This window comes from Ascidiella aspersa, chromosome 3 (assembly GCF_963924565.1).
Source record: "Ascidiella aspersa chromosome 3, kaAscAspe10.2, whole genome shotgun sequence".
NCBI lineage: Eukaryota > Metazoa > Chordata > Ascidiacea > Phlebobranchia > Ascidiidae > Ascidiella > Ascidiella aspersa.
The window spans coordinates 9,858,961-9,871,303 of record NC_139449.1 but is presented as its reverse complement, the minus strand read 5'-3'; the positions used below and the strand labels follow the sequence as shown (position 1 = coordinate 9,871,303).

General features: G+C 36.2%; 1 protein-coding gene across 1 annotated transcript in view; it reads right to left on the bottom strand.

Moving 5' to 3' along the window:
• LOC146159124 (sulfate anion transporter 1-like) overlaps positions 1-10,126 on the bottom strand; it is a 35,253-nt gene extending 25,127 nt beyond the window's left edge. Inside the window, exon 1 of the mRNA XM_083384872.1 lies at positions 10,047-10,126. Within this exon, the coding sequence (XP_083240998.1) occupies positions 10,047-10,126 (80 nt within the window). The remainder of the gene's footprint in view (positions 1-10,046) is intronic.
• Positions 10,127-12,343: the final 2,217 nt, after the last annotated feature.

The window sequence follows — 12,343 nt, the reverse complement described above, 5'->3', positions numbered from 1 at the left end:
TTTGAATCTATAGTCAACACACACGAGGGCCTCTTGTGAGGTTACCTTTTTTTCAAACTTCCGGCAAACGTTTGCTGAGCCTTGCTGCGGTGAACTCAAGTATATAGAGATTGGGCTTGACACAGGGCATACTGCCAGTTTAATGAATAAAGACCAACCTTAAACTACAGTGTTTATTAACCTTTTATGCGGCGACTCTAATATAAGAGTAAGTATAAGAGCAACGCTTTGGCGACCTAGTCTCTTCACTTAACTTTTGGTAAGCGAACAAAACGAAACATTAACATAAAAAAGTATGAATTTAATTGATGTGAACCATGCCTTCGTATTACCTCTGCAACTTTCCTAAGCATTGGGAAAATCTTGCTCAGAATCGATATAACATTATAAAGCACCACTGTCGGCGACCCAATAGAAACATATTGACAGATTGCATTGTGGACTCAACGAAACAAACCTTTTCTCAGAAGAAATTGTTTCGGAAATACGGTAAAGAGTTTTGTTGAGTTGTATTTTTTGGTTTATTGACTGTTGCAATTTACATCGTATAACGGTAGGATTTTGAACACCCTTCTGGCAGTTGCGTATTTCGTAAGTAAAATCTGACATTTCTGCGAAAATACTGCGAAACCAATAGGGAGAAACCATGTGAATAATAGTGACGCAGCGCTGTGTGCCAATGAACAATGACACAGCTAACTCTCAATTCAGCGAAATACCGATATAACCTGGATGACAGAGAATTCGACAATCAAATTAGCCAATATCACCATCTTTAGATTTTTGGATACATTACGGAGCGCAGATATTACTATAGCAATTGTCCATGTTAATCAAGGGAGGTTTAGGACTCTAGGCCCTTGGACAATAATTGATTAAACGTCGTGACCTCTGTTCAGAGTAAATTCATGGCCATACCACAAAGTGGTGAGCAAACTCAACCGTTGGCAAGGAAAGTGGTACGATAACGTTAACGGGAAAAAAAGGCTTTTAAAATAATACAAGGGTAACTATATAACACACATAGCTTTAATGATAATTTTAAAACTATTACAAGCTATAGGAAATTAAACATAGAAACTATATAACAAAAATAAAACACAAAACGAGGCCTAAATAAATCCAAATTTTAGTGCTGATATAGAATAAAAACAAGAAATGCTAACACAGTTTTACACAACATCTGTATATATCAACAAAACAATAATGCTGAAGTAATTTCCTGCCAAATCCTAAAACACCAGCAACAGATAAACATATTTCAAAAAATAGCTAGTGTCTGAAAAACATTACATCTTCGTGTGAACAAATTCGAAAACATTAAAACTCCGTAATGTATGGCACTGAGAATGACATTTCCATAAGTGTAACAAAAATAGTTAGTTTAATCGTAATTAATAAGTTACTTCTACCCTTATTGAAAACCTTTAACGTCCCGAACAAAAATGCCTAGCGAGTTACTTAAAGGTTAAATTTCCACACTGGCTTATAATGTAATTAGCGTTGTCAAAATGCCAAACACATAGCGTGCCGATCATATACAGAAGGCATGGGTATATTTCGGATAGCGGTCCGCTTAGCCGTTCTATCACGCCTGTGAATAACCTACAAAATATTTAGAACACGGTTTCCTTTTGAACCTTGCTGACTGACGTATCAGGACTTGCTTGTCGATGTGTATTCGACTCTAAAGCCAACTTAATTGGGTTGTTATTTTACGATTGTTGAACTCGCTAAATAAGCACAATCCGCTCTAGCGCGCAAAACCAGCAGATAATTTGCTTTTTGTGCAATCGCAGAATCAGCAGTGTATTACGACCAGTGTTGAAAACAAGTATTTCGAAATAATTTAAATCCAAATCACGTCATTTGTAAAAAAACACTAAGTCCAAGTCAAGTCATTTTGAATTAATAACAAGTCACGTCCCAGTCAAATCATTATTAGACGGAGTCAATTCCAAGTCTTGTCCTTCCTTAAAGTTAAACGTTAAACTAATAAAATTGGTAAAAAGATTTAAATCAAGTCAAGTCATTTTGTCCAAAAACTTGTAAAAATCATGTCATTTTCCCCAAAACGCTGGTCAAAGTCAAGTCATTTGAAAGAGTGACTTAAGCCATTACAACACTGATTGCGATTCAGGTTAAAATAATATTCAAATTAGAAAAATGTGCTAATTTTACTATTGTTTTAAATTTCTTAAATATTCGTTCGAAACATTCACAAACATTCGATGAAAATGTAAATTTTCTAGACGTAGGCCAGAGGGCCTATCTTTTGTATTTATCAATGGGCTTTTTTCAATTCAGTACACAAAACACAACTTCGAAACAACAACATTCGAAAACTGTAGGGATGAATTGAGTATAAAACAAATTAAAAACAAATATTTTTTTTCGCCCCCGCCATTAAATCTTCTGGCCTCACATTGCTGCATTTGCGTTAGCATGCTTTAAGTGGCAAACTGTTATATGCATTTTTTTGGTAAATTTTATTTTGCCCAGTTCAAGGGAATTGTTTCAGCCTGAAGGAGCCGTGTAATATGTTCATAGTTTCTATCGGTCAACAGCTTATAGCACTGCGTGAACGCAGTCTTACAAAATGCAAATTTAAGCCAATTTATTTACAGGTAAAGCAACTTGTAGACTGCTTTGCAATATGGCTATGGTATCGTGAGTAACTTCTATACCATTTTAAGCAAGATACACGCAATTGTACGCGCCTTTTTTGCGGCTCGTGTTTTATGCAAAACGTGTTAACGTGATTTAGGTACAGTCAGTTTTTTGCAAATAATATTGTGCTCATATTTTTATGCGTCCAATGAGTATACTTCTAAGGTAGACTTTTTGCCAACGAAAACCAAATAGACATAAGTTTTTCGCGCTTTGCGCAATCAACTTAAGTTCAGTTGCCTGAAAATTAAGTACACCAATTCGTTCGAGAACAGCAGGTTTTTAAGATTACTTGAAGTATGATGTTATACGCTATAACGTTACTTGTGACGCCATGTGTGTGAATTTTTATGGCCACCCAAAATTTTTAAATCCGCCCTTGCAACACTGGACCGTTGTATATAACGAATTACGTTTGATGGGCCGAGGCAGAATATAGTTGGACTAGGACGCTGCCTTAGATCAACTTGTTTTGACCGCATACAACAAATGGTTTTTTAATGTCCCTATGTACAACCGGATAACAATAAACTAGCTATAAGCTGAAAATACATATGATTATTGAAGCACAAAAAAGGCATAGTAACAACACGCTCCAAGCGTCACCTGCATATTGTAGTATCGGCCAATACAATATACAAAGACGAGAAAATACCTTACGGCAGCAGCAACAATATTTATTTGTTTATGACTAGGGCGATTACTTTTTTGGCCGAAAAATGATAAATTTTGACGTGAAAAATTAAAATTTTGACAAATTTTAACCTAAAATGTATTTTTTAACAAAAACTTGACCTCATAGAAATACGTTGATTTAAGCACCATATTTTTGTTTGAAATACTGCATTAGTGTCTTCACATCGTTAACCACACGTTTTTGATGTTTTACTGGATTCTGGTCGAACACAAATCAGTTATTATTTCGGGTTTATGCAAAACCAATGGAAATGCTTGGTTGATATTTTTGATTTTTCAAACAGGTAAACCACTATAAAAAAGACAACGAAAAACAAGACGCTGGTTATTTTAGAAAAATGTTATGCGTACAGTTAAAATGTAAGGTAAAAATATTTGCAGAAAATCAACATAACCGAGCATATTGTCAAAATTGAAAATGAAATGATGGCAAATCACAAGGGAAAAAACGCAAATATAAAAACGAAGTTCGAATTGAACCCAATTCGATAAACTAGGCCTCAGTGGTTAATTCTGTCGGCTCGCGTATTCCGTATACAGCTCTAATGAATATATAATGCAGTAAAAACGTCGTTGAATATAATTCAAAGCTAAATTTGTTGAAAAAAATTTTCCATTTTGATTTAAAATAATTTTGCCAAACTTTAACCTAACGTGTAAATTAAAATTTTGACTTTTTTTGACACGCCAAAAAATGATCGCCCTATTAATGACTAAATGCCGCATAAACCTTAAAGTTTGTTAGCCTACCACCTGAATGGTACTTGAACCACAGGTTGAGAATTATTGTCTTGCAGGCGAACTTACGAGTTAGCGTCCGGTTCGATGATGTCCGTTTGCTGCGAGTTCGCCGTCATTGCGAGGCCTACTTTAACGTTTATTAGACTATGGGCAAGCGTTCGGTGCCAAAGCTCTTTATATGAACGCCTTGGATAGGATTAGCGAAAAAACAGGACAATAGAGTAAGAAAAAGGCGATGCCGCGTTTTAAATTTCTACATTTTTTCCTCAATTCCAAGCATTTAGTTTTACAATTTACGTTATCGGAAAGCTTAATGTTCAACGTAACGTGGTTAGTGGTCGATTGTGCGCAAAAATGACAGCGAATGAGCATACAGGCTGGCGCTTATTCAGTGAAATATGAAATTATTTTTTATTTTCATTATACATCCAAATAGTGCTTTCCCAATGCGGTATTTCAGTTATGGATCCTTACAAGAAACGTTTTTCTTTTTCAGTGCGTTGTTTCAACGAATGTCATCTAATTTTTAGCATTAATTGTACATAAATATGTGAAGTTTATCCTCGTATGAACTTTAAGGCAATTGCAAAACAATCCTACAAATGTATCTAAGATAATTAACAATAGCGAACAAGCGCAAACATTAAATTAAAGCTAATTAAGTCTATATGGCTTTATATTCCTAAACGCAATAGTTTTGACGTTTGATTTCTGCAAGTGATACCAGGGCATAACATAAACACAAAAAATATTTTCAAGGCAATTGCCAAACTATGTTAGAAAATAATATAACAGAATTTGAATTAGCAAACAAGCACAGGGCTAAGTTAATTAAAGCTGTAATTAGGCCTATATGGCTTTGTATTTGTAAAATCTACAGTTTTGACGTTTATAAAAAGTAATATCATGACATACCGTAAGTTATATCATGGCATACCGTAAACCCAAAAACATAAGGACATCAGACTTGAATAGCAATGTCACTTGCGTAAACACGGCAGAGCTCTTATCTTTCTTGAAAGAAATTCGACGTAAGTTTTGACTTCAATCCAAGTTTCGGGCACGATTGCCACTCAACACCGCTCCCGTATTTTTTTCACGCGAACGACATGAACTTTAAAAGCTTTTGCGCCGAGCATCCTCAAACAACTAAACCCGACAATAATGGATGATCGCGCAACCGTGCCATGTTTATTTGCCCAGCCGCGAATAACCTATACCAGGGATACACAGGAAATGTTTTTTGGAAAGCAAAGGCGTCCGTGTACGTTTAACGCCGACTAATGCTTTATAATGCTCTTTCCAAGCTCGAGGCCTAAAACAATTGTTGCTTCAGTCGAGTGCCTGCTTCCTATTCAGATTTTAACGCGACGCAAAACGCCGGTGTAATTTCAACACAGAGTTAAATGAACACGAGGGGAACAACACACTTGTGGTCTACTCAAAACTTTTACACATGCGTAAGGGCCTGCAAACAAGAAATTATTTTTTTCAAGTACTTAAAATCCGAAAATGAACATCCAACGACCACAAGGAAACTATTCGCTGTTCACACAAACGGATAAAGTTCGACTTTACCGAATATAATTAAACATCTTCGTTACAAGCAAACAAATAGTAAACTCATACCAATACTCATACTATTGATCGTGTAAAAATCTTATTAGCATGGAAAACTGTATTTGAATTTAAGAGTAACGTCTATCAGAATTGGTTTTCACGCGAGTACATGAGGCACACAAAGCCTAAACAAGTTACGTCGATAGCGGTCTTATTGTGCATATTACACAGTATAGCGATAAAAGTTCCCTTAACATAGACGCTTTGAATATAAAACTGTCTGCCTGATACCAAGCTAAAATTCGTCGTATAGAAAGATATTTTGGTAAAACTGCGTGCCATGCCTCTTAGTTCGAATGCCCTCCAATGCGCTATATGGCCATAACGATGTATTACAAATTTGTATACATATAGGAAGCGCTGAAAAATAACAACTGCCTGGGGGAATAGCTCGAATATTTCATTTTTTCGTGATAAAAGTGTAAAACGTAAATTCCAACCACTTACGTCCCGCATGGACAGAAAAGTATTTTATAAGACCGAAAGCGACGAACCAACATAACGTTGTGGTTAATAACAGTGTTGTAAACAAGTCATTTTGAAATGGCTTACGTCCCAGTCAAGTCATAATTAGAGAAAGTCATATTCAATTCCCTTCCTTGTCATAATAATAAAACGTTAAACTCGTCCGATTTTAAACAATATCTTAAGTAAAGATGCCAGGAGCGCAACGTATAACAATCAAATCGTTTCAGGCCTTGACGCAAAAATAAAGATAAATAAATCAATTTAAAAATTTATTTTGGAAAAAATTACATTTTATCCGAAGTCATTTGTCCTAAAGAATAAGTCAAGTCAAGTCATTTTGACTAAAAGACTTAGGGCAAGTCAAGTTATTTGTCAATAGTGACTTAAGTGTACTTCAATGACTCGTCCTAATTATCATCGGTCACTTTATTAGGTACACAGACGCAACGCACGATTAATCTGTATGAACTCAACTTGCAACACGTGGTTTGATTCCACGTGAAGCAATCAAGCGTGAAATGCCGACTAATCATTACTCAACGATTCTGGAATATCTCTGGAATAGCTAAAATATCGTAAATTAACTTTTATTGCGTAAGGCCTATAACCAATTGTTAAAAGGTTGAACTTTGTACGAAATCCTTTATAGAAATTTTTTTAATGTGAATTATCATCGTTGCTACATTTAACGTAAATAGTGATATTTTGCTTTTATACGTCTAATATTTCAAAATAAATCGTGAACTATCTCTCTTTTATTACAAGCACCAAGTAACAAAATCGAAAAAAAGTTTAAAATACAACTGTTATCAAAAGTTAACGGGATTAAGAAACGTTTGAAATATGTTAATATTGTTTGATACCGAAATCGGAAAAACCGTAAATTTTAAGATATTAGTAAAATCTCCGAATTTTTCATCAGAGTTAATACAGGCTTACTTGACCTGATACTGACTAATCATAAAAAACGTTATGTCATACTGCAGTTCCAAGCACGTTTGTTTTACTAGCGGTACACCAGTAATAAGGTTTACTTTATTTAGCAGCACCTGCGGCGGTATTCGAACTCACTATACAGACCTTAGCAACTAGAATGAAATGGAGAAACAACAAGAACGGAAAAACCTAAGACAGTTGAAACTAAATCGCTACTAACAATTTATGAAGCTATATTGTATCTCCACAGATCCTTCAACCAAGTGGTCCTTAAACCTTTTGAGACACGCCCCGCTTTTAGACGCTTAACTAAACTCGCGCCCCACCTTGTTTAACAATCAAAAAAACATTAAGCAGAACGGCAATTTATTTCCAGGTAAGTTTTGATGCGATGGATTTAACCGTAAAATTAAAAAAAATTACGCATGGTGCTGTTGTAAAGTTCGGGATACTGTACTTAGTCAAAATTTCCAAAAAGTTTTATCTTGAACTAGTAAAAGTTTTTGTTTTGGACACCGTATCGAAAACAAAACAATATGCTAGCAACCCATTTAAGGCAGCAACTGACTGAGTTTTAACGCAACACTCAAAAATAATTAAAAGAGCAAAAACAAAATGACTAAAAAGCAGTAAAACTACATTAATAAGTATAGCAAACGTAATATTAAGTACATCGTTTGTGACGTAACAGTGTACGACAATTGAAGGTGTGGCTTGCCTGTGACCGACTGTTGTGGTACTGCTCATAAATGCTACAAAACAAATTATTCGGGGTAAAATATTTTTTTTTAGTTCAAATATCACTTTGAGTTTGCCCTAATGTTTTTATTCATAATTCATATAGTTTTCAATTCACGCGCCACCCTTGTGAACCTCACACGCCCCGCAAGGGGTGCGCGCCCCCCAGTTTAAGAACCACTGCTTTAACCATTGGTTCATAATCAGAGATACGTGAAAAAGTTTCACGAGTCTACGAGTCCTACATTTTGAAACCGACATATGTTTTCAAACGATTGATTAAATTTATATCACATATTTGTTTTATGTTTGAGGAGTTTTTAAATTTAAATTTACTCTTATATGACTTTATAAGTTATAGTATAAGGATTAATTATAATTTATCAATGAAAGCCTAGTTTTGCGAATTGTTGATTAAATTCAATTATTTTTTAAAGGGTAGCCCGATCAACTTTAATTCTTATTTGTATTTTTTCAAATGTTGGAAAACACTTCTTAGGCGGTAATGGATTCTGTTAGATTTTAGGACTCGAGCTAGCGTCTTATTTCGACTGATTCCATTCCTATTACGATCGGTTTAAGTATTAATTGCTTTATAATTATTGAATTTATTGTGTGTTCCTCTCCCGACCGAAACCCATACCGCATCAAATACTCGGCAATTGCGATTTTCAAAATGCAACCGGTCGCACCATCAGTTTAAAATTTCGCGCGAACGTTGTATATTCGCCGACACAAGCTTAAAACCGCAAAAATGCCGTTCGGGCGGGACGGTCACGTTGCGATGGCTGCTCTTTACCACAAGGCATGTATGCGTTTAGGTATAGGCATGTTAAAGAACTGAGATCAAATCACGACTTCCCAAAATCTTGAAAACCGTTGGCGAAATTCAAATCACGGCATGTTTATAGATAAAGCGTCTGTTCATGCCTCGAAGTTTAGCGAAAATTTTGAATTGATCTTGATCTTAAAACTTTATAAAAATGTGTTCGCAACTGGCCTTTGGCCTGGGCTGGATTTATTTTGTTTTAAACGCCTCCTTAAAAACTTCGTACTTTTATTAGTGCCTTTTGTTTGATATGGTGGTCCGCCACGAGGATATGGCGGTCCTCCACGATATCATATGACAACCTAACAGTAAAAAGCAAAACAAATTATAAAAACAAAACAAGCAACTGCAATGTTTAAAAGGTATTAAGCTAAAATTTACTTTATGGTATAGTTTCACTTTTTATACACTGTTTGGTGTTAAATGTTCTGTTGAGGGTGGAGAAGGTGCGTTGTATCTCAAACCATGGCTACGCTGCTATAATTATTTTAGTATCCAAACGTAACCTATCGGATAAGTACCGATAATGCTATTTGGTATCGGGTATCGTTTCCGACACATATTTTCGGTGCAGACCTGGACAAAACACGGCTTCGGGCCTCCAAGCACTTTATTTCGGCTCGCGGATTTTTTTCGTAAAACACATTTTTTCGTTGTTTTCTGTGCTAATGTAACAACACATGTGCAAAGGACATCTCAACTATGGTAAAAATGTTCACTATTCAGTGCAACGTTTACTGAAATCGGTAAGGCACATAAGCAAATACTACTTTGAGGTCGGAAGCGGCTTTTTGACAAAGATTCCGGCTTACGTATCATTAGTACTCCGAAAACCATTGCAGACTCAGCGAATGTGTCGATCAAAGATGGAAGCAAGTCACTCTAGAAAAACAACTACCAACTATAACCTGCAGTAAGGTTCGAACTTACGTCCTCCGGCTATACCAAGGACGGCGCTTTACCAACTGAGCAACGCAGGCTCCGAGAGAAGCGAGTCGAGAAACGGCGTATCTCTGAGCCTTTACAGCTCTATTGGTAGAACCACGGTCCCGATTTGGCCTGAGGTCGTAAGTTCGAACCTGACTACAGGCTAGTTGTTTCTGTAGCCTGTCTTGCTTGCATTATTGATCGACAAATTCGCTGACATATTGTGTGTATTTGAAATCCTATTTTCAATACTGCCCGCCACAACATTTTAGGCTTCTCCTGCGGCAGCGGTAAAACAATTGCGCACTCATGCTCTTATTGTATAAGGTTCAAATTTGATTCTACATTTCAGTAGAAACTTTGTATATGTACTACTTTAAGGCTTAACTTTAAAGGTTATTATATTACATGCAAAACCAACCTATGCCTTTCAGTTTTTTCTTGAGTGCTTTCTGGAGGTTGAAAGAGAAGCGGGCTTTGTAGCTCATCTTCTTTTGACATTTTACAGATCCTTACTTGAACACTAACAAGTCACGATCGACGTTGGTAAAACTATAGTCTCATTTATCATACAGGTCAGTTTCACGGCACACGATACGAAACATTCACCTGTTTTATAATAGTTTACATAGACGTCGTTTTAACAACTTTGGGTAACAGTAAAAAGCAGATTAGTACTAATAGGTTAGGGGCATGAGTTGTTTACTTACTAATAGGTGCAAGAATCGTTAGTTACTGGATAGAGGATTGAGTTGATTTCAGGTTAGCGGTACTTGCCGATTATTTGTACTATATAGCATTGTTGACATTGTTGACTTTTCGCTGTCATGCAAGTCTTCTGTGGTAGGCGGTATACCAATATATCATTATATCATGCCAAAATTTTATAATTTTACTTGAATTTATGAACAACTGTTAATGAACAATATGTTGCCCACAGTAACGACGTCGACTGTATAAGACAGGCATATAACTCGAAATGTTGGTGAATCATTTCTTGTCGTGTGGTGTAAACGTTTGTGTAATGAACTTGTGTAGCTTCACATGATTCAGTACAACAATGTGCTATTGACTAACATATCACGTAATCTTTGGTATTGCGCCATGACGTTTCCGGCATTTGCACTACAGCTTGCTGATTTCATCGAAAAGTCGCGTGCATTATTGGTTTCAAACAAATAAGAATGTAGTATTCAGGTTTTCATAGCGATTGTTTTCATACCGTTTATTCATCAATAAAGAGATGATATTCTCTGTAAACTATTTTGCCTGGTTTGTGTTCAGGGATGCACGATAATATCAGATCAAAGCTGAACCTTGATACCAACTGGTATAACGTATGACAATACGCTGGCATCGGCGCCGATTGGTTAACAAACTGACATAGGCACTTTACCTGTGGTGTCCATAAGTTGATCGGAAAATTTATCACAAAATGCTACTGTAAATGAAGGTAAATAAGCTTCCCATGATTAAGAAAAATGTGGACTCATAATCAGGGAAAAACATTAAAATTTTATCAAGTCTGTCTTGCAAACTAACCTAAATGAACTAACTAAATTGAAATTTCATATTAAAGCCAAGCTTTAAAATTTCATAAAGTTTATCATAATGTAGGTCAGCTGTGCGCGATTTAACCTAAATAAAACAAACTAAAACAAAGGACATCACCAACGCTATCTTTCAACCAAACCAGCAGTTGAACGCAAAGAGAGGCCAAAAATAAACACAAGACAATTTGTTTGCACACGTTTCGTCAACAACTGCTGTGACCTTCACGAAACTTTAGTGCTCGTAAACCTGCTCCAATTTCGCAACTGGCTTGAAACAACGGACAAAAATACGACCTAACTTTACAAATTGTTATAGAAGCGCATAAGTTTAAAAGCAAAAGGTAGCTCGCCGCACCGGCGTTTTGCTGCTGGTATGCCAGCTGACCTCAGCTGCTTCACGCCTGGATTACAAAGAATAGCGATGAAATCCGATATCAAAACAAAGAAACCACGTGTTTTTATAATACCACGTATTTTTTGTGAAGTTCTAATCGCCTGTTGATTAAATGTACAGCAACGTCAAGCACTTGACCTTGGCCAAACGTCAAAACCAACGTCAAGTACTTGACCAAGTGTTCGACTAGGAAATGCAGCTTAAGGACGCCATTGTAATCAGCATCTTCAGCAAAGGGCTCTCTAAGGCACGAATTACTTCGTTAAGATTGACTCAGTAAGTTCAACAGACACTAAGCATTGAGTGTTTCTGCTAATTAACCTTGACATTCATGTACGTTATTCTAGGCGTATGTTGTTTTTTGTAAGAAATAATTACTTTGGTTTAGGCGCCAGAGCCTTGAATAAAATACAAAATCAACCGTTAAACCTATAGCCTCAAAACCTGATGAGCAACTTATTGCTTTTTCTGGTAAGCCTCGCCGTATACAAAAGCATTACAAGCCACAAACTATAATGTTCTTTCCGGCTAATGAAATTATGTTACCGCTAACATTTAAGCTCCGAGCTGTAAGTCTGTTTATTCAGCTATTCCTGTTGTTTGATGTGTGGTCAAAGACGACGAAACGTGCCCGCACTATACCTTTCACTATAAAGCGGATTTTAACCGAATATTTTTTAGCGTATACCTTAGAACTTCTATTAAGGTCAAAGAGGCTTCACTTTTAGGCTCTTAATAGAAGCAGTCAATTTTCAATCATGACAGCTAACT